At 43.9% G+C, this 23,093-nt stretch overlaps 2 protein-coding genes and 1 long non-coding RNA gene across 7 annotated transcripts in view; 2 read left to right on the top strand and 1 right to left on the bottom strand.

Annotated features, from left to right (window-relative positions):
• LOC142069807 (uncharacterized) overlaps positions 1-23,093 on the bottom strand; it is a 46,039-nt gene that overhangs the window by 22,477 nt on the left and 469 nt on the right. For 2 of the 3 annotated variants that reach the window (XR_012665785.1, XR_012665788.1), the window contains exons 2-3: positions 12,738-13,241; positions 4,917-5,030 (exon numbers count right to left, since the gene is read on the bottom strand). This is a non-coding gene — a long non-coding RNA (uncharacterized LOC142069807). The remainder of the gene's footprint in view (positions 1-4,916; positions 5,031-12,737; positions 13,242-23,093) is intronic. The other variant, XR_012665789.1, reaches the window with a different exon arrangement.
• On the top strand, positions 1,891-12,379 carry LOC125625787 (tubulin alpha-8 chain). Of its 3 annotated transcripts, none has more exons than XM_075122233.1 (5): positions 1,891-2,176; positions 7,611-7,833; positions 9,792-9,940; positions 10,488-11,168; positions 12,062-12,379. In XM_075122233.1, exons 1-5 carry the CDS (start codon positions 2,174-2,176, stop codon positions 12,353-12,355), a joined length of 1,350 nt encoding a protein of 449 aa, XP_074978334.1. In that variant the 5' UTR covers positions 1,891-2,173; the 3' UTR covers positions 12,356-12,379. The 3 variants fall into 3 exon arrangements, with proteins under 3 accessions (XP_074978334.1, XP_048684245.1, XP_074978340.1); XM_048828288.2 differs by having other exon boundaries at positions 1,891-2,182; XM_075122239.1 differs by lacking the exon at positions 1,891-2,176 and adding an exon at positions 2,621-2,718.
• The window catches only part of USP18 (ubiquitin specific peptidase 18), a 30,980-nt gene continuing 29,581 nt past the window's right edge, over positions 21,695-23,093 (top strand). The window contains exons 1-2 of the mRNA XM_075122248.1: positions 21,695-21,794; positions 22,622-22,700. The gene's annotated coding sequence lies outside the window, so the exon portion shown is untranslated. The remainder of the gene's footprint in view (positions 21,795-22,621; positions 22,701-23,093) is intronic.

Below are 23,093 nucleotides of genomic sequence, written 5' to 3'. Positions count from 1 at the left end.
TTCAATAAGGACAAATGCACAGTACTCCACTTAGGAAGGAACAATCAGTTGCACACATACAAAGTGGGAATGGCTACCTAGGAAGGAGTACTATGGAAAGGGATCTGGGGGTCATAGTGGATCACAAGCTAAATATGAGTCAACAGTGTAATGCTGTTGCAAAAAAAGCAAACATAATTCTGGGATGTATTAGCAGGAGTGTTGTAAACAAGACATGAGGAGTAATTCTTCTGCTCTACTCTGCGCTGATTAGGCCTCAACTGGAGTATTGTGTCAAGTTCTGGGTGCCACATTTCAGGAAAGATGTGGACAAATTGGAGGGATAGCTCAGTGGTTTGAGCATTGACCGGCTAAACCCAGGGTTGTGAGTTCAATCCTTGAGGGAGCCATTTAGGGATCTGGGGCAAAAAAAATTGGGGATTGTGCCTGCTTTGAGCAGGGGGTTGGACTAGATGATCTCCTGAGGTCCCTTCCAACTCTGATAGTCTATGAGTCTAACAGCAACAAAAATATTAAAGGTCTAGAAAACATAACGTATGAGGGAAGACTGAAAATACTGGGTTTGTTTAGTCTGGAGAAGAGAAGACTGAGAGGAGACATGATAACAGTTTTCATGTACATAAAAGGTTGTTACAAGGAGAGAAGAAAAATTGTTCTTCTTAACCTCTCAGGATAGGACAAGAAGCAATGGGCTTAAATTGCAGCAAGGGAGGTTTAGGTTGGACATCAGGAAAAACTTCCTGTCAGAGTGGTTAAGCACTGGAATAAATTGCCTAGGGAGGTTGTGGAATCTCCATCATTGGGGATTTTTAAGAGCAGGTAGGACAAACACCTGCAGGGATGGTCTAGAGATAATACTTAATCCTGCCATGAGTGCAGGGGACTGGACTAGATGACCTCTCGAGGTCCCTTCCAGTCCTATGATTCTATAACACATTTAGTTACAGACATCCAGACAATTAGTTTTCCTGAACAATGTGACATCAAGTAAACTCTTATCCCAACACATATTAAGGTTAAGTAAGAACAAAGATAGCAATCACAGGAAATAGGTGAAGACAAAAACATTATCATTTCACTAGCTTTCATGCATTTAAAGCAATTGTAATTACTGGGCACATGCCAAGTACAGGTAATGTGATAACATCCCCTTTTGTTCTGTTCTAACAAGTGACTTGGTACATTTAACACTTCCTTGAGGGTGTGACCTTAGCTGGCTAGCTGTCAGCGCCACAGCAAGTTAGATCTAGAATTCTTGAGACCAACCGAGCTGCATTGGAACAAGAACACCAGAACTAACTATTCTTCAGCCATTGCACTAAAGCCTTATTGTTTGCTGGAAAAACATGGGAATCAAGTAGCTTTAGAAAAACTGATAGAAAGAAAATCTCATATGGAATTCTTCCTTTGTAAAAACATTTATTGAACCAAAGATATAACTCTCCATAGTCAAACCAGGGGAAGGAGACTTGGACACTTACGTAGAGTTCCAAAATGTAGACTGTATGTACCAGAAACAAAAGGAAATTGATCAAAACAGATATGAAATCCCCTCAAATATCTAAAAAATTATGAGTGGAATTGAAGGAAGATATAGTTAGATGCTGGGTGCCAACACAGGCTCAATAATTTACTAACCAGTATTGGGTGAAGGTAGTATACTCTTAACCTAAAGTTTAGGAATTATGTATTTAAATGGTTATTGTTTAAATGTCATGTTAAATGTAAACAGTATGGTTCTAAAGAAAGGAGGGAATGTAGAGTCTTCCGATCCTAAGGAGTTAACTGTGTTGTACTGCTTGTAACCTGAGCTCTGACACTGACAGGTGTCCTCTTTCCTATGCTCAGCCTGGAATAGAAACAGCAGACAGTAAAGCAGTAACTGGAAGCAAGACAAGTATCTTTGTATATCTGCCCATCCAGCCACTCCTTTGCTATAAACACTGCAATGAGAAGTGATTTCTCTCTCTCTCTGTTTGGGCAGATCAGTTGGACTGTGGCCCTCATGTTGCACGGCACTGCTGATGTTCCAGCTGCCTGCATATCCAGAGAGAAGCAGTAAAAGTAAATCAGAACATGAGAGGAGAGGCAGATGGGAGAAAGGACAGAAGGGAAGCCATAGAAAGGACTGGGCGACAGCTAAGACCACTCTGTGGTATAGCACTCTTAAAAAATGGTAAATGTATGTATCCTCTCTCTCTCTCTTTCTTGCTCTATTTTTCTGTCCCTCTCTTTCCCATTCATTTGTTCTCTCACACTTTTTTGTTCTCAGGCACTGGAGGGTAGGAATGATTCTCATATGCATGTAGCGGTTATTTGTGAGGGAATATTGAATTTGGATTGTAATTGAATACTGTGGTGTAGGGTTTGAATTATTAGAGTGTGTTTGTGTGTGGAATATGGGCTGATTCTGTGTACACTCAGGTGTAGTGTATATGTAGGGATTTGTAGTGAAAGAATATGGTTACCGGGCGTAGGGATGGATTTTGTGTGTGTATGTGTTAGCAAGGAGCTGGTGATGTAATAGCGCAGAGGTGGGAGGATTGTGACCTACTCCCTGCCCTGCACTGTGACACTGAAGGATAGTAGCAGGTGTTTGGTGCATGGCCCAGGCCCTTCCTGCCTATCAGCTCAGAGTGATAAAACAGCAGAGAGAGCTGTATCAAAGGCTGTTACCGCTGACTGAGACAGGAAGCAAACACCACTGGCGACAGCATGGTAAGGAGGGGACTGTGGGAACTCCACACTCATCAAGGGAACGGGAGGATTCTGGGGGTGGGAAGAGTCAGGGAGATCTGCCCATTTGTGAAGCTTGATGAGGGGTGGAGGATTCAGATTGCTTTCTGCTTCAGTGTCTGGATTCGAGGTGGGGAGAGTGGGGGTGAGACCAGAGACAGACTTGGTCAGGACTTCCTTGTGCTACACTGGATGGGCAGGGTGATCCTGGCCCCACCCTTGCAATATGGCACCCTTTTTACTGCTGGGTGAGTGCTACATCTGGACATTTTATTCTGCTCCATCCCTTAAGAGGCAGATTGAAACCCTTAAGCCTTGGAACTTGCCCTAATATGGTGCACCTCCCTCTGCTGTAGAAGGCCAAGTAGAAGAAGAGGAAATCTGAGGATGGATGAACCCTTCCTATTCAATCCCTTTTCCTTACAAAAAGCCATGCTGGCAGACTAGGAAGACAAAAAGACTAGGAAATCCAGATAACATGAAAATGACCATAACAAATAAAATGTTGGCTTCATTCATCTTCTGTGTATATGGACACAAACACTACTTTTTCCACAATCCATCACAAAGGCAATACAACCAGACTAAAAATACAGAAATTTACACCTGATTAGTCCAGAGAGCTGGCATTTGGACTCTACAGTCTTAAAATATGTGAGCATTCCCACGTCACCGTGGGTCCAAGGCAACTTCAACGCCACAGCTCCAGTTATGGCATCAGACCTCTGGTGATCATCAATGGTTTGTGTCACAGAACACTGACCTCACTAAGTAAAGGGGGAGCATGTGAGGTTCAGAATGGGTCAGATACAGACTGGGAAAAACAGACTGAGGCAAATTCAGCTTCAGTGGAACTCCAGTTAAATCAGTGGAAGTACAATGAAGATTTTAATTTGCTTCTGTACCTCTTAACTATTCAGTGGCTTCTGCGTATGATCCTATGTCTTTTTTTTTAGTAGCATAGAGTGGTTCTCATATTGAACAGTATGAGATTTGTTAGTTGCATATCATTTGTAGAGTCCTCTAAACTCAAAAGAAATCATTTTAGAAAAATACTTAACAAAATGCTTATTTTTGTGCGTGTTTTTAATTAACTTAGACCCCCCCACCCAACGACGATTTTCATCCCTCTAGACTTGTAGGTGTTTGAATGTTCCTTTTTAAATGGGAAATAAACAAGGCATTTAATCATTGGGAGTTTCTTGAAAATTCATTAAAATCTCTCAGGGCTTCTTATAAATTCACCTGCAAATCCCACCTCATCTTGCATACCAATCTACATCTGGAAGATGGTTTTATTTTGGTCCTGAGAATTTTATTATTCTCCACTGGTACAGAGCTATGCTCTGGAGACCACTCCCACCACACATGGATACACACATGTGCAGGCGCCTCATCTACTTAGGTGGACCTAATCTTACAATTGGGCTTGCTGCAGCAAGTACATCTCAGAAATAACAGTACAGATACAGCTAGAGGATTTAAATCTACCTCAGTACAGTTAAGACCTACACCAGATTGTTCTCCACATGACTGCAAACATGACAGGGTCTGATTTTATCAAAGAACAGTGTGGATAGAAGGCCAGATCCAAAACCTACTGAAGTCAATAAGAGTCTTTCCACTGACTTGGGCTTTGTATCAGATCCACAGTTAGTAAGAGCAAATGTGAGCCCCAGACTCTTAGAGAACAGATTTGAAATATTAGTTGAGAACAGGGTCAGGATTTAAATATCCTATTGGGATCAGTTTACAATGCTAGGGACTCTGAGGAAGTACTATGCTCTTCATTGTTCAAGCTATACTGACCTATTTTAAAGCAGTTTACTTTCAAAAACCCTGGTTTCAAATCTCCTGTTTTTATTGACATTTTTGTCCTTGCATGTTAGAACATTTCTAAACTGTAGCTGGTCTGAGGTAGAACTGGGATTGGTGCAGATCACCTCTGACACCGGGAAGTCATCAGAGCAGGCTGGCTGAGACAAGGAGCTGAGATATTCAAAGGAAAATGGACAGGATTTCAAATCAGAGGGACTGAAAACTCTGAATAGTGGGGAAGGGAGCAGATCTGTGGTCTCTATCAGTCATAAATTAAGCCATGAAACTACTAAGTCTCTCGGAGCAATCTCCCAGGTGTGTGAGTCTGTGAAGAAATGGAAAGGTTTAGAAGGTTGACTCACCTGTAGCTTCTTGAGAAGAGTGGCTCTGTGGTGGGTTTGCTGCTTTGTCTCAGAAAGGTTCCAGAGGGTTATGCTGGACAGGCTTTTAAATGTGGTTCTGGTCTGCAAGTTGCTCTGTAATAACCATATTAAGGGCTCAGCATGCTTTTTGTTTCTTTTGATTCAACAACATAATTGCTCAGTTTACAAGGAAAACTGTTTTTCTAACTCACAGCCCTGTAAACTCTCACTGGGATCCGACAGACAAGCTAGGGTCTTTCTTTACGGTGCAATATCACCAGTAATTAAAATTCTCCAGGTCAAAATACACCTCCAGTGACACCTAAATATCCCCAGATTATACCTTCAACTACCCCAATGTCTGTCCAACCCCATCATCTTCAAATAAAACCCTCAGAAACACTTGTGCAACTCCATGGAAGATAACATGGCTGTAAGGTGCTCCTGACAGCAGAATTTGGCCTGGGGAATCTATTACATATGATGGCACTTGTGAAAGATTGTCAGACGTGTGGGTGAGTTTATGGCTTGGGGGTGGCATCTCTTATACGTATACTGAACAAATTTGATATGGAGACCACTGAGGGACATTAATCATGTATTCTCACAATGCAATTTTGGGAGTCACTTTTCAGTCTTCCTTTGCACTTCTGGGTTCAACTGAGGGTGATCGTGATGACTTCTGAAATGCAGTTCTCTTCTGAAAAAAATCTTCAGTTGGGTTTCACAGATGTAACAGAGATCTCAGCTTGTGAAGACTGCTTCACAGATGTCACTGGAGGAATATTTAGTAATTAAGTATTTAAGTATTCTGTTAGTAAAAATATCTTTTGACTTGTAAACTGAACAAATTTGACCGGAATCAGTGAGACAACAAAGACGGAGTCATATAATGTTATGTTTCCAAAGTTATTTCAGAACAGAACTGCACTTAACAGCCCTGAATGATCTAGAACTGCTTCCTTTTATTAGAAAGACTGCCTCCCACCTTACCCCATGTCATGGCAATTGAGACTGGCTCAGAAGTGTTTGCTACTTGAACTTGTGTTTGCACATATTATATCTAAGGCTGTGAGTTTGTCACAGAGGTCACGGATTCCGTGACTTTCTAGAACCTCCGTGACTTCTGCAGCAGCTGGTGCAGCTGGCTGGGGGCCACCTGTGCAACTCAGACAGCCCTGGGCCAGCCGCACCGCCCGCTGCTGGGGCAGTCTCAGTGGGCCACCGCCCTCCTGCCCCCCCAGCAGCGGCAGCAGGGATTTGGGTGAGTGTGGGAGGTGGCTCAGGGCTGGGGCGCAAGAGGGGGTGAGGGCTTCGGGCGGTGTTTACCTTGGGAGGCCCCCCAAAAGCAGCGACATGTCCACCCCTCAGCTCCTAGCTCCATGTGCTACCTCTGCCTGCAGGCACTGCCCCCCCCCACAGTTCCCGGCCAATGGGAGCCGCAAAGCTGGCACTTATGGGGTGGGAGCAGCGTGAGGAGGTAGGAGCTGAGGGAGGGATATGTTGCTGCTTCGGGGGAGCAGCAAGGAGCTGGGTAGGGAGCCTGCCAGCCCCGGCAAACCCCTCCCTCCAGCACCCATGGAGGTCCCGGACCAGCCCCCACAGAAGCACCAGTGGCACACCCCAGGCTGTTCCCCCCCTGCAAGATTTAGTCAGGGGTATATAGTACAAGTCATAGATTGGTCATGGGCCATGAATTTTTGTTTACTGCCTGTGACCTGTCCATGACTTCTACTAAAAATATTTGTGACTAAAATGTAGCCTTAATTCTATCCAATAGTAGTGCTTTCCCAGATGGACCTTTGAAATACATACTCCTGTGCAGACTACTGGGCAAGAAATATTTGTTTTGTTTAGCATGTAATCACTATTTTATTTTTTGTTTTACTGTTCTCTAATTAAAGTGTCTGTCTGCTATTGTAATAACTATGTTCATAATTAAATATTTAAGCACATGTTCTCAATATGATGTGATGATGCCAATTGATGAGCCATATCTAAACATGCAGGGTATAAATCCATGGGTATCTAGGAATGCTCAGGAACATTTGTTTCACATTTGGAGAGTCACAACTCTTTTCTTGATGTCAGTTCTTCTCAGTCTCCAGCCCAGCCTGCCATAAGAGGGTTAAGGGATCAGAAGACACTGCACCCCTCTTGAGTTACATATGGCTGGAAAATGCCACACTGCTGTGTCAGGTTGCAGCTAGGAATAAAAATAAATGGATCTAGCACATGCTCCTCAGCTGGAATTTATCATAGTCTGGATAGGAGCAAGATAGCATGTGGTGTACATGCATGTATTTTTACGTTTGTATGTGCATACATGTACATGAGGGCAGGTATCTGGTGTGCACAGGCATAAGTGCATGCCTGCACATTTCCAGTTTTCTTTGTGCTTTGCTGTTTATTTCCTTGCATAGCTCTGTGGCAAAACACTTTCATCTTCGTATTTGCAATCAACATTTGCAACTTTTACTGCAGACAGAGAACAGTGGCTAAGACGCAGTTCTATGGGCCCTTTGCATACGCTGCTTCTTGTTGTATATATGGTGTTAGGGATGCAAACCAACTCAGGTGGAGGTTGATTTCAGAGATCTGAATAACAATGTACCAGGCACTAATAACTGTTAAGAAGGAGGAGAAGAAATTATGTTCTTTGGTTCTCCTGACCTTTCCTCCCTCTCTCTACAGCGTGAGTGCATCTCCATTCATGTTGGCCAGGCTGGAGTTCAGATTGGCAATGCATGCTGGGAACTCTTCTGTCTGGAGCATGGCATTCAGCCAGATGGCACCTTCAAGAATCAGCCCAACGAAGTCAACAACGATGACTCCTTTAACACATTTTTCAGTGAAACAGCCACAGAAAAGCATGTGCCACGTGCTGTCATGGTGGACTTGGAACCGACTGTAGTAGGTCGGTATAGAATTAATATTGGAAAATGGAGAAGCGCCTTTTGTGTGTCAGTGTTGTGTTTCTCTAGTCCCCAGTGTATCACAGGAACAACTCCATCTTTGTATCTTGGTCTAACCACTAGGATGGGATAAAATTAGTCAACCTAAGACTTTTAGTGTCAGATTCTATTCATGACAGGTTTCAGAGTAACAACCGTGTTAGTCTGTATTCGCAAAAAGAAAAGGAGTACTTGTGGCACCTTAGAGACTAACCAATTTATCTGAGCATAAGCTTTCGTGAGCTACAGCTCACTTCATCTGATAAAGTGAGCTGTAGCTCACGAAAGCTTATGCTCAGATAAATTGGTTAGTCACTAAGAAAAGGAGTACTTGTGGCACCTTAGAGACTAACCAATTTATTTGAGCATATGCTCAAATATATTGGTTAGTCTTTAAAGGTGCCACAAGTACTCCTTTTCTTTTTGCGAATACAGACTAACACGGCTGTTACTCTGAAACCTGTTAGTCTCTAAGGTGCCACAAGTACTCAGATTCTATTCATGACTCCATTATCTCAGTAAGGAGAAGACACCTACAGGATAGTTAGGGTAGAAACTTCAGCTAGACTAAACTTTGATAATGATGCTGCTATCTTTCAACATCCTGGATCAATAAGGTGCCATGCTTAAATAGCTATCCGCTTAGTTTTGCATCTGCTCTTCGTAAAAGAGTGTCTAAGTCTCTGATTTTGTTTGTGATATTTTCCATTGCTGTCTAGGTGTTGCTTTCCTCCTACTCAGATCCAAGACAGGAGAATGAAGGGGTGGGTTTCCTCAGAATTTCCCACCCATTTTTAGGGGGGAAACCATCATTTTACTCCTGCAAATCTCCCTCTTTTCTGATGGCTTGTCCTCAGAACAGACAGGTGATTTCTTCCCTGGCTGGGTACAACTTCCATGTTTGACTCTGGATTTCATTACTCAGGCTCCTTTATTTGGCAATACAGCAAAGCTATGCTGAGTTGATCAGACTTAAGCATCGGGGGGTGAGTTTAGGGCCTACCATACATCCAAAGTCACACAGGCCAATGGTTCTCAACCAGGGGTATGCCTATGGGGTACACAAAGGTCTTCTAGGGCATAAGTTGACCCTTCTAAATATCTGCCTAGTTTTACAACAGGCTACATAAAGCGCTAGCGAAAATTTCATACAGACAGACTTGTTATACTGCTCTATATACACTATACATTGAAATGTAAGTACAATATTTATACTCCAATTAATTTATTTTATAATTATATGGTAAAAATGAGAAAATAAGCATTTTTCAGTAAGTGTGCTCTGACACTTTTGTATTTTATGACTGATTTTGTAAGCAAGTAGTTTTTAAGTGAGGTGAAACTTGGGGGTAACGAGACAAATCAGACTCCTGAAAGGGGTACGCTAGTCTGGAAAGGCTGAAAGCCACTGATACAGACCACCTCTTCCTTTACATATTACATTTCATTTGCTATACATGAAATCACACAGTTTTGAATTGGATTGGTTACTCTGCAGGAACCAAAACCTGTAGAGCATGCTTGGTCCTTGTGCTGTTCACCTGGAACCTGATCTTTACTTTCCAAGTTTATCTTGTCCATAGTCTCTAGCATCACGGTGTTGTTGCTTATCTTGGCAAGCAGAGACATCCTGACTCCAGCAAACTGTTTGTCAAGCCCCTATTTACAACTTAACCTTCCATTCACCTTCCCACTTATGCCCATTAAGAAATGAGCCAAGTTACTTATGTCAAGCCAGACGTACTCTTTCTACCAGTGTTCTGAAACAGAAGAAGACTCAAGTTTGTTTCTAACCCTCAGGTCTTCCTTGCCTCACATCATACAATACAGCCAGTTAGCAACCCTCTGAGTGTTCAACAGAACTCATCTACACTGGAGTGTGTCCATTCCAGGCCTCTCATAGTTTCTCTTTCTTGGACAGATGAAGTGCGGGCCGGTGCTTACCGGCAGCTTTTCCATCCAGAACAGCTGATCACTGGAAAGGAGGATGCAGCTAATAACTATGCTCGTGGTCACTACACCATTGGTAAAGAAAGCATTGATCTGGTGCTTGATCGTATCCGTAAGCTGGTAAGTGCCAGTACTTTTGAAATAGGACTTGAGGTTGTTGTGAAAGAAGGGGAACAGATAGCTCCTTTTGCTTCCGATAGTGTACTTTGTTCAGAGCCGAGACCGTCAGATCCAAGGGGATTCCATTGTTGGTCCAAGTGAGAAAAGGGTCTGTTGGTCTCTCAGTCAGACAGATGCTCTTGAAAGGTGGTTCTTGGGATTAAAACCTTTAACTTTATTGTGGTAATAGTAACCCAAGACTGATGTATCTTGGTGCGAGAGGAGTTAGTTAAATATCTGTTCACTTTCTGTTTTAGTAAACCTAGATTCTAGAGATATGAATTTCACCAAGATAAACTCCATAGACAGAGTCTGATTTATATTTCATTGATTGGGCTGCTGAAGGAGAGCATAGGAGAGAGCGTTAACAAGTCTTTTCCCAGGAAGACCTGGTCTGATCTCTGTGCTGTGTTTTGGATACACACGTCCCAGCATCAATCTCAGGATGCACTCATGGAAGTCTCAGAGATTTAGACTGATTCCTTTTGTTCTCTGTTTGGCTTTTTAGACTGATGCCTGTTCTGGGCTACAGGGATTCCTGATTTTCCACAGCTTTGGTGGGGGCACTGGCTCTGGCTTCACTTCCTTGTTGATGGAACGCCTCTCCCTGGATTATGGCAAGAAGTCCAAACTGGAGTTTGCCATCTACCCAGCCCCTCAAGTCTCCACTGCCGTAGTGGAGCCGTACAACTCCATCCTGACCACCCACACCACCCTGGAGCATTCAGACTGCGCCTTCATGGTGGACAACGAGGCCATCTATGACATCTGCCGTCGCAACTTGGACATTGAGCGCCCCACTTACACCAACCTTAACCGTCTCATCAGCCAGATAGTCTCATCAATCACTGCCTCTCTGCGCTTCGATGGTGCCCTCAATGTGGATCTGACAGAGTTTCAGACCAACCTGGTGCCCTACCCTCGCATCCACTTCCCCCTGATGACATATGCACCCATTATCTCCTCCGAGAGAGCCTACCACGAACAGCTGTCAGTGGCAGAAATCACCAGTTCCTGCTTTGAACCCAACAACCAGATGGTGAAGTGTGATCCACGTCATGGAAAATACATGGCCTGCTGCATGCTGTACCGCGGTGACGTGGTCCCCAAAGATGTCAACGTAGCTATTGCTGCCATCAAGACCAAGAGAACTATCCAGTTTGTGGACTGGTGTCCAACAGGCTTCAAGGTGAGAGGGACAAAGACACACTGGTACTGTATGTTAAGGGACATTGCCAAGTAGTCCAACCCAAATTGTGATTTCAATTCTTGTTCATTTTCCATTTCTAAGAAAAGGGAATAGTTAGAAGTGTGTGTGTGTGTGTATATAATCTTCAGTTAGTCCTTTGGAGAATGGACATGGCCTGTTTACACATGTCCTATTTACATATTCTACTTACACAGCCTCTTAAGCAGTCACATAGCTGGCAGTCTGGAAAAAGTCCAGATGGGGAGACTATCAATGTTTAATTAAAAGCAAAAACTCAGAGATAGATAGTACTCATATTTCATTTACCAGATTTTTTTTTTTTGAGAAACTCCAGTTTCACCAGTCATCACACAAGTGTTTATGCTCTCCCTGCTGGCTAGACAGCAGCATGGACAGACCTAGTTTCCAGAGCAATGCTGACAACAGCAATAATAAAAAAAAAATCTATTTTTCTCATACGTATTAATGGGCTCTAAACTTGAAGATTTGTAGATGGAAAATACTTACTGTATTAGTTCATGTGGAATAGCTACGGGCTCAGTAAGCAGCAGCAGTTAAGAAAAGCAAGTAAGATGCTGGTTTGCATTAAAAAGGGAGAAAAAACAACACGGATGATTTTAATGAGATTTGGTTGAACGCCTTCATTTGGGGTCCAGTCTCCATTTTTGGTTGCTCTCCCTTGTTCTCATGTGCTATAGCTGAGAATGGGTTAGTCCAGAAAAAGGCAACATGGATGACATTTTCCATTAGGGTAATTTCAGTACTGTGGTTGAGATCCCCATCCCGTGTCTTCTCAACCCATTTATTTTATTTTTGTTGTCTCTCTTGATCCCTCTTATCTCTTTCTCCTCCATCTTTAATCTTATTTCCAGGTTGGCATCAATTATCAGCCTCCTACTGTAGTTCCTGGGGGAGACCTGGCCCAAGTGCAACGTGCCGTCTGCATGCTAAGCAACACCACAGCCATCGCTGAGGCCTGGGCCAGGCTGGACCACAAGTTTGATCTGATGTATGCCAAGAGGGCATTTGTGCACTGGTATGTTGGTGAAGGCATGGAGGAAGGGGAGTTTGCAGAGGCCCGAGAGGACTTGGCTGCACTGGAGAAGGACTATGAGGAAGTGGGAACTGACTCATTTGAAGAAGAAAATGATGGGGAGGAATTTTAAAATACACGTTGTTATTCAATAGCACTGAATTGTCTGTCTCTTTACTGCATGTGTCTGCATTCCTGTCTGGTACCTTCTCCATGTGTGTAATATATAGAGAATGAAGATCAGAAGGGCCCTTGAAACACAAGAAAGCTAACATGTTTAGTATGACCACCTAATCCTAATTATGCATGATCCTCACTCAATACAAGGGAGTGTGACAAGCATTAGATTCTCTGTCAGTCCACCTTGAGAGAATTTTCTTTTCCAATCCCAAATGTAATTAGCAATTTAACCCTCTGCATACAAGCTAAAGTCACCATAACTGAGCATCTAATTCCAGTTTTACAAGCCTTCATAGGGCCACGGGAAAATAGCATAGACCTCACATTTGACCTACCTCTACCTTTTGCTCCTGGGGATATCAGGGAATAATGTAAGTGGATAACTGAGTCCTCCTTTGCTCTGTGGGACATGCTGTCTCATCAATCTCCACCTGAGGGATTCAAATGGGACATGTCTGTTCTTTTGTCCTGTGAAACATCCATTTCTGATATATGTGTGGAATTTCCTTAGAAATGTTACAGCAATAGGAAACTTTGCGCATATTTTTAGTAAAAGTTTGTACTTCCTTGTGAAAGCAAGAATCAGTTGTTGCTGGGTACAAAAATCACTAATAAAACTGCAGCAGACAAAAGGGGATTTTTTTCCCCTTCATGGTTATGTGAAATTGCTGAAAAGAGAACATTTCCTGGCTGATGTAAAACTTTTCCCACCATCTCTGGTCTGCCCATGGTCCTTGCTCCACATGAAGAGCTCCTTCTCCCCAAGTGAGATCCTTGCTGCATCTAGAAGTCCTCTGTTCTGTTTGTGGCATCCTTGATCTTGTGGAGGATGGTGATATCTGAAAGTGGGTTTGCAACACAGGCATTAAGTGTACACCTAAAGATACTTTACAGTGGTGCATACAGATCACAATTTATCTGATTCACAATATGCCAGGCAGTGCCAGTAATTCCTGCCAAGGAAACCTCCTTTGCATACCTTTGTCTAGCACTGTAGACATGGAGGCACAGCTTGGGTGAGTAGAGAGCAATGTAGGGCATGTACTCGGGTACATACACACACCTTTCAGGCGTATCTGTACTCTGCTCACCTAAGCCAGGCTTTATGTCTACACTATGGCAGGTTTCAGAGTAACAGCCGTGTTAGTCTGTATTCGCAAAAAGAAAAGGAGTACTTGTGGCACCTTAGAGACTAACCAATTTATTTGAGCATAAGCTTTCGTGAGCTACAGCTCACTTCATCGGATGCATAAAGTGGAAAATACAGTGAGGATGTTTTTATACACACAGACCATGAAAAAATGGGTGCTTATCACTACAAAAAGTTTTCTTTCCCCCCACCCCACTCTCCTGCTGGTAATAGCTTATCTAAAGTGATAATTCTCCTTACAATGTGTATGATAATCAAGGTGGGCCATTTCCAGCACAAATCCAGGGTTTAACAATAATGTCTGAGGAACGGGGGGGGGAATAAACAAGGGGAAATAGGTTACTTTTTATAATGACTCAACCACTCCCAGTCTCTATTCAAGCCTAAGTTAATTGTATCCAATTTGCAAATTAATTCCAATTCAGCAGTCTCTCGTTGGAGTCTGTTTCTGAAGTTTTTCTGTTGTAATATCGCAACTTTCATGTCTGTAATCGCATGACGAGAGAGATTGAAGTGTTCTCCAACTGGTTTATGAATGCTATAATTCTTGACATCTGATTTGTGTCCATTTATTCTTTTATGTAGAGACTGTCCAATTTGACCAATGTACATGGCAAAGGGGCATTGCTGGCACATGATGGCATATATCACATTGGTGGATGTGCAGGTGAACGAGCCTCTGATAGTGTGGCTGATGTTATTAGGCTCTGTGATGGTGTCCCCTGAATAGATATGTGGGCACAGTTGGCAACGGGCTTTGTTGCAAGGATAGGTTCCTGGGTTAGTGGTTCTGTTGTGTGGTATGTGGTTGTTGGTGAGTATTTGCTTCAGGTTGGGGGGCTGTCTGTAGGCAAGGACTGGCCTGTCTCCCAAGATTTGTGAGAGTGATGGATCGTCCTTCAGGAGAGGTTGTAGATCTTTGATAATTTGTTGGAGGGGTTTTAGTTGGGGGCTGAAGGTGACGGCTAGTGGTGTTCTGTTATTTTCTTTGTTAGGCCTGTCCTGTAGTAGGTGACTTCTGGGTACTCTTCTGGCTCTGTCAATCTGTTTCTTCACTTCAGCAGGTGGGTATTGTAGTTGTAAGAATGCTTGATAGAGATCTCGTAGGTGTTTGTCTCTGTCTGAGGGGTTGGAGCAAATGCGGTTGCATCGTAGAGGACAATGGATCGTGTGGTGTGGTCTGGATGAAAGCTGGAGGCATGTAGGTAGGAATAGCGGTCAGGAGGTTTCCGGTATAGGGTGGTGTTTATGTGACCATTGCTTATTAGCACTGTAGTGTCCAGGAAGTGGATCTCTTAGAATCATAGAATATAAGGGTTGGAAGGGACCCCAGAAGGTCATCTAGTCCAACCCCCTGCTCGAAGCAGGACCAATTCCCAGTTAAATCATCCCAGCCAGGGCTTTGTCAAGCTTGACCTTAAAAACCTCTAAGGAAGGAGATTCTACCACCTCCCTAGGTAACGCATTCCAGTGTTTCACCACCCTCTTAGTGAAAAAGTTTTTCCTAATATCCAATCTAAACCTCCCCCACTGCAGCTTGAGACCATTACTCCTCGTTCTGTCATCTGATACCATTGAGAACAGTCTAGAGCCATCCTCTTTGGAACCCCCTTTCCACCCCTCTTGTGTGGACTGGTCCAGGCTGAGGTTGATGATGGGATGGAAACTGTTGAAATCATGGTGGAATTCCTCAAGGGCTTCTTTTCCATGGGTCCAGATGATGAAGATGTCATCAATATAGCGCAAGTAGAGTAGGGGCGTTAGGGGAGCTGAGGAAGCGTTGTTCTAAATCAACCATAAAAATGTTGGCATACTGTGGGGCCATGCGGGTACCCATAGCAGTGCCACTGATTTCAAGGTATACATTGTCCCCAAATGTGAAATAGTTATAGGTGAGGACAAAGTCACAAAGTTCAGCCACCAGGTTAGCCGTGACATTATCAGGGATAGTGTTCCTGATGGCTTGTAGTCCATCTTTGTGTGGAATGTTGGTGTAGAGGGCTTCTACATCCATAGTGGCCAGGATGGTGTTTTCAGGAAGATCACCGATGGATTGTAGTTTCCTCAGGAAGTCAGTGGTGTCTCAAAGGTAGCTGGGAGTGCTGGTAGCGTAGGGCCTGAGGAGGGAGTCTACATAGCCAGATAATCCTGCTGTCAGGGTGCCAATGCCTGAGATGATGGGGCGCCCAGGATTTCCAGGTTTATGGATCTTGGGTAGTAGATAGAATATCCCAGGTCGGGGTTCCAGGGGTGTGTCTGTGCGGATTTGATCTTGTGCTTTTTCAGGGAGTTTCTTGAGCAGATGGTGTAGTTTCTTTTGGTAACCCTCAGTGGGATCAGAGGGTAATGGCTTGTAGAAAGTGGTGTTGGAGAGCTGCTGGAGATAGACTGCTTGAATAGAGACTGGGAGTGGTTGAGTCATTATAAAAAGTAACCTTCCCCCCCTCCCCATGTTAGGAGGGCTACCCAACTACATACTCTACGTGCCGCCGAAAGAAGTGTGCAGCATAGATGTAGACATAGAGTAGTACCTTACTCTGCAAGAAGAACTAATGATTTCAACAGGACTACTAGTGGATTAAGATACTTTTCAATGTAAAGGTATCAGAATCTGTCCCTGAATGAGGCAAACCCTGACTGAACTAGTCATAGAAGAGAAAGGAGGGGCAAGAGTTAAAACAAATAAAAATGTGCCAAATTACATAGAAAGCTAGTCACATAAGTTCTCATATTTATAAGTAGAAGTGGAGGTAGGTCCAGAGGGGAGTAGTAGACAGCACAAGAAGGATTCTAGCATATTAGCATCGTGGAATATAGCTCCAGGCTATAGAGAACAGCTTGAAAAACAAAGGTACAACACCAAGTTTACCAATTTTGAGGCCTTGTCTACACTACCGGGGTAAGTCGACCTAAGTTATGCTACTCCAGGTACATGAATAACGTAGCTGGAGTTCGCAAAAAGAGACTAACCAATTTATTTGAGCATGAGCTTGACGTAACTTACGTTGACTTACTGTGGTGTCCACACCATGCTGCGTCAATGGGGAGATGCTCTCCTGTCGATTTGCCTTACTCCTCTTGTTCCGGTGGAGTACTGGAGTCAACTGGAGAGCACTCTTCACCCGTTAAATCGACCCCCACTGCATCGATCACAGCAGCGACGATCCCCAGTAAGTGTAGACATGGCCTGAGTAATTGCTGCACTTATAAGTCATTTCTAAAAAAGTGACAAAATAACATTTTACAGAAATAGAGAGAGAGAGAAAAAAAATCCCAGAACAGATAAGCCATACAACAGAATATAGGAACTACCATTCCATATCAGACCAACAGTCCATCTAATCTAGGAGGAGCCTGTTTCTGACTGGCCAGTAACAAGTGCTTGAGATCATTGAGTGGGCTTCCCTGACTCAGCTATAGTTCCCTCAGCTGGGCTCCACTTCTGGCAAGGGCCTGGGGGGTTATCTCCCTGGGATCATGTATGCTACCTTCAATTTAGCTAGCTACCAATTAACCTTGTTCTACCTTTCTCAGATGATCCACTGGGTTGGGTGCAAGTACAACCCCTGGACTCTCCCGGACTCCTTAGTTGGCTTTCTCTGGTGGGGTGTGTTTGGTTTCCCTCAGTATGAGCAGCCTGTGGGGTAGCTGTTCCTCTCAAGAAACTGAAAGGGCAGCTCCTGCAGCTGTTCTCCCTTCTCTCAGGCAGAACATCCCTACGGAAAAATCCTATAGAAGCTAATAGGAGACAGGAACCTTATAGCACTGGATCTAAACCACTGCTGGGTACAGAACTCCAGCACAGTTCTAGCCCTAATTTGCAGCCCCAGGAAGAGACAGGAGCTGTCACCTGTGGCTCAAAAGGCATGGCCTTCTGCTCACACCTGGAGGAGCCATTGCTGAAACCTGTGCCCATCTGCTGTCCCTCTGAAGCTCCAGGAAGTTCTCCATTACCACTGCTGCTGATTCCACTGAAGGGACTTGGCAGCTAGGCAACTGCATCCCTGCTAACAGAATCTTGTAACAGGAGAAGAATTCTATACAACTCTGTCAGAGGGAATGCAGTTGCCTAGCAGCTGGCTCTCTACAGTGGAGGCAGCAAAAGTGATGGTGGCAGTGGAGAACTCGTCAATCCCTTTCAAAACCCCATAAATACTTCCATCTTTCTTATGCCTTCACTTAAATACTGATATGAGGATTTACATATATACTAGCTTTCGAAAATTTAGGCCGAAATTACTTGGCCAATGTCACAGAGGAAATCTTTTCTAGGAATAAAATCTATGTCTCCTGTTTCGTAGGTATGTACTGTGCCTAATCCACTACTAGAGCATTTTTTCTTCTACCTATAGTACATAACAAAGATATTTCCTAATATAGGAAAACAGCCTTGCCCATTATTCATGATTAACATATACATCAAGTATTTTTTTCTCCACATGTCTAATGTGAGCAATTTAAAAGACTATTTCCCACTGAAGTACAAAACAAGCAAAAAAAGTAATCTGACTCCTCAACTGCATTTCCAGGCAGCTTGACGCTCTCATTCAGCTGTTGCATCAACACATAGTGTTATGTAGCTGCTATGGCACTGTGACAGATTACACTCCTGTCTCCATACCTTACCCTACACACTATTGTAATAATCTTTGTACAAAGTATGCCTTGTGAGGTCTCATTTGAAAACTTATAATGTGCGGATCAGTATTGTCTTGGTAACATATATGTGGCAACATTGTATGTGAAGTTATAAGATTCTCCTATATGGTGTTAACAACACACGTTCCAAACCCCACTGACCTGTCCAAACAGAAGCTGGCAAATAAGTCTGTCCTAAACAAAGGAATGTGTGTGCTGCTTAATTTGCGTTTAAGAAGTAAACAAAGTCATCAGGCAGGGAAGGAAACAAAGAAACCATCCTTCCACATAGACTCTTTGTCTCGTAGTGCCCAGCAAGAAATGTTTTTCAAGAGAGGAACTGAAACTATAAAAAGGAGGGAAACACCCTGAGGCACCCCCTCCCCGCCTATCACGTTCACTGCACCTGAAGCACAAAGGAATCATTTGTTGGACTCCGGGAGAGGGATTCCTGACACAGAGGGTTTGATCAGTAGGACTGCTGAAAACATGTAGTGAGAGACTTTGCTTGCATCTGATATAGTTTGTTAAGTATTAGTAAACATCTTATATTTATTTTTCTTGTAACCATTTCTGATTTTTGTGGCTCATTTCTTGTACTCACATAAAATCTCTCTTTGTAGTTAATAAATTTATTTTATCTAATCCAGTGTGTTTCAATTGAAGTGTCTGAATAACTATTTGAGATAATAAAATGCATATTAGTCCCTTCAAGGAATAACAGACTTAAATTATTTTGTACTGTCTAGGAGGGGGCTGGGAAGTACAGAACATACAGTTCTGGGGGAAAATCAGGGACTGCGGTTGTGTTGAGGTTACCCTTCAGTATAACGAAGGCTGGTGAGAGCCGGAGTGTAACCCAAGTGCGACTGGCAGGCTGTAGTTACAGACAGACACTCAGAGTTTGACTTGCGTGCTGGAAGTCTGTTTCTGAGTAGCCCAGGGAGAAACTCCTTCAGCAAAGCATTGTAAGGCACCCAAAGTTGCAAGGTAGGTGTGACACAGCTGCTCATCAGTTTGGATTGTACCCTGGTATATCACAAGCACATCCTGCCAGTTTCCAAGTGGGTTTCTATAGCTGAACTTGAACTAGATGGTGTGAATTAACCTTTGAGTTCTCACAAAAGACTGCTTGATGGCTTGTCTGCTTCAAATGCTTTCTAAATTATCTAGGGTCATTTTAGTTGCTCTGGTTCTACACATTCTGTCCTCACTGACAGATTCAGAGACTGAGGTGAGCAGTGGAGGATAAAGAAAAATAAAGATGCATTTCCTTGTCTGGAGGTCTTCTTACCTCCACTAGAGTTAGCAGCTGCCTGACTCCTGTGGTCTATAATCTCACACCTAAGTAGATATTTTAATAATCATGACACTGGAAAGAGAATTGCCTTGAAATGGAAGGCATTTTCAATACAGATCTTGCAAAAAGATTCTAATCCTAAAACTTCCACAATTTCCATACTATTAGGACATCATCACTTAAACATTCTGGACTGCCTGTGAGTACTATTAGGATACAGCCATAGCGCTCTCTCATTCTAAAACATACTTATATGGATACTACATTGCAAAATGTATTGCTAAACTGTAAACAACTAATTGGGAATGATTTCACTTTGTAAACGACTGTAACCCCTTTGAGGTTTAGAGAGAATGGCCCCTTTAAATCTTTTTCTTGAGGGTGGGAGGGGGAGCAGTGAGAGAAAGGAGGAAAACTCCAGGATGTGTGGCTCTGGAGCTCCAAAGAGAGAAAGGCTGCAGCCTGCAGGCCATCACAAAGTGAAGCAGCGGAGAACCTGCCTGTAGACTGGGAGGGACAGAGCGGCCGACCGGCACATGCCAGGACGAGCACCGTGCCAGGGAGGAATTGCCTGAGAAGGACAGGCTGGAGCTCGACCCAGTATCACTGCTGCCCAGAGCTGCATGGGGCTGTGAGTACTGGGGCTTGTGACTCTGCGTTGGGAATAAGGAGGGAGGCTGCTAGCTAGTTAAGTTGGGAGGTGGTCGCTCTGTATGGCTTTGCAGAGAGCAGCAGAAGAGGGCCCCGGAGGGGTTTGATGGGGAAAGTTCACTGGTGCTGAAGATGACCACAAGCACCCAAAACTCACCACTGGACTGGAACTTTGCTCAGGATTCCTGCTCAGTATCTGCCCTTTCAGACTGGGCTACCGTTGGGCCTGTGGGGCCTTGTGTTGAATGTAACCCTGTTTTACTGCTCCCCCTATATTTCCCCTTGTTTTTCTCCGCTCATCCCTCCATAAATAAATATTTCCCTTTCTTATATCCATTGTACTTTTCCGGTGCGTGTGTGTGTTCACTCTGGGGGCTTTGGAACAGGTGCATTCCTGTGCGCACTTTTTCTTGGCCAGAGCTGCTTGCAGAGCAGACTCCATCTTGGCTACGAGGGCGCTAAAGTTACACGGGCTATCACAATCCTTGCAAAAGTTTCTTTTTGAAAGGGCAGTAAAAGACAGTACGTCATAACACCTCATCTAATGAGTTCCTACTTCAAGATAGTACAGGACTGTTAATTCAGTACCTCCCAGCACTGAAACAGTAGCTCTAGGACTAGCCCACTGAGGTACTTATTAAAGGATTGAACTAGCTGGGGGCGGGGGAAAGGAAAGATCTTTTACAGAATTTAACCCCCCCACTCAATTTATGGGTCCTTTCAGACCTTGGTAGAAAGCCTAATCATTTCCCTAATGTGGAGGATAGGTCTGTGACATTCTATACCTTGGGAGAATGTCCTGTAACCCCCATATTCCTAATTTTCATATAATCGTGATCTTACATATAAAGCATGCCTTGTAAGGTAACAGGGGAAAGGTTATGATTTGCTGAAAGTCATTTCTCTATCCATATATGTGTATCATTAATGCATATGAAGTTATGAGACTTGTGTTGTACGGCTGTCATTAAAACATGCTGTAAACTGGGGAATCAGCCAGATATTAGCTCTGCAGAGGCAACAGCAAGGAAAGTAACCAACACCTGGATGGGGTATCAATCAACCCGTCAACAACCATTGTCCAGCAAGGGAGCTACAATGCAATGAATCATCTGCATGAGGCCACACCAGGGGAATTGATCAGCCTCACCTGGAGACTCAGAGCTTGTCTAACTTGCTGGCTCAGGGGTGTGAAAAATCACCCCATTGAGTGCAGCAAGTTTGAGCGCTTTAAAGTGCTAGTGTGGACAGGTTCTGAGCACTGGGAGTCATACTCCCAGCGCTCCGAGCTATTTCTCTCATGGAGGTGGATTACCAGGAGCACTGGGAGAGCTCTCTCTTAGCACTCACGCATGACCACACTCACACTTCAAAGCACTGCTGTGGGCGCACTCCCGCGGCAGCACTTTGAGGTTTCTAGTGTAGAGGTAGCCTCAACAATGCCCCCCAACATGCCTAGACTTGTGTTCCCCAAGCACATGGGACTGAGGTTATAAAACAGACACAGTGGCTATATGCAGGGCCTTTTCTCCTTCACCTCCCTACAGTGAAAGCAACAAAGACACGGAGAAGAAGACTAAAGACTCCAACAGAGGAGACTGGCCCAGATTTAAGGGACAAATCTGTATATTAAGGACTGCAATATCCAGTGGGGTGAGAAAAACTGCTTAATCTAGATGTTGCCCACTCTAATAGGGTTGAGAGTTTAAACTGCGTGCTTATATTTCATTTTTTTTTTCGGTAAAAAAAAAAACTGACTTTTTGCCTATCATTTAATATCACTTAAAAATCTCTTTTTTTGTAGTCAGTAAATTTGTTTTACTGTTTATCTTCATAAGTGAGTTTGTATGAAGTGTGTGGCAAATCTGCTCAGATTTTGCAAAGGCTGGTGTATAGCCACTTTCCATTGATGAAGTGGTGAACCAATTAATAAATCTGCATTGCTTGTCTTGAGCAGTGCAAGATGGTATATTCCTGAGGTACAGTGCTGGGAACTGGGGGGATTTGGCTCTGGTGCCTCTCTGTGTGATTCACGAGTGGCTCTGGGAGCATTCATGCAAGAAAGCTGGGTGTGGGGCCCCACACGCAGCTGCGCTGAGTGATAACAGTGCCTGGAGGGGCTTGCTGCTGGTCACTAGCAAAGCACTATGAGACAGCCCATGCTGGAGAGAGATAAGGGAGCCCAGTGGTCCCACAGTCCCAGGCTGCACCCTGGTGATCCCGTCACAAGGTCCACCAATGGCTATTAGCCAAGATGGTCAGGGACGCAACCCCATGCTCCGGGTGTCCCTAAATTCCAGCTGCAGAAGCTGGGAATGGACAATGGGATGGATCTTCAAAACTGTCCTGTTCTGGTCAGTCCCTCTGAAGCATCTGGCCAGGGTCATAAGACAGGATAGTGGGCTAGATGGACCATTGGTCAGACCCTGTATGGCCGTTCTTATTGATTGAAATGTCTACAGCAACCGCTTCTTTGACAGAATTTGTTGTTGGAAGACTTGCAGTCTTGTTAGAGCAAATCCAGTGAGGGGATGGATTAGCAGGCAGAGGGCAGATGAGGTAAGACAAAGATCAATTTTTTCACTTATCTGTCACTTCTCTCAGATAAAAAAATTAAACCAACCACCAAACAATGCTGATTGAGAAAGCATGTCTCAAAAGCAGAAGACAGTTTAAAGAATGCAGACAAATATCACTGGATGGAGACGTCCCTACCCTACCTTCAAACTGTGGGTGGAGGAGACGTCCCTACCCCTCAAACTGTGGGTGGAGGAGAAGGTTGTGAAAGGATATCCTCAGAGGAGCAGAATTGCCGCACAGGAATCACGCCTTCTCTAGGAAACACCTTTTCCAATCTAAAACGTCAGGGAAATTTATCACAGATCCCTTTGACAACACCCTCCTCCCCAGTAATCCATCTTCCTGGAGCAGGCCACTTTTCAACCCCTAACC

This window comes from Caretta caretta, chromosome 1 (genome assembly GCF_965140235.1).
Source record: "Caretta caretta isolate rCarCar2 chromosome 1, rCarCar1.hap1, whole genome shotgun sequence".
NCBI lineage: Eukaryota > Metazoa > Chordata > Testudines > Cheloniidae > Caretta > Caretta caretta.
Note: the sequence above shows the minus strand (reverse complement) of the source record. Positions and strands in the feature narration are given on the sequence as shown.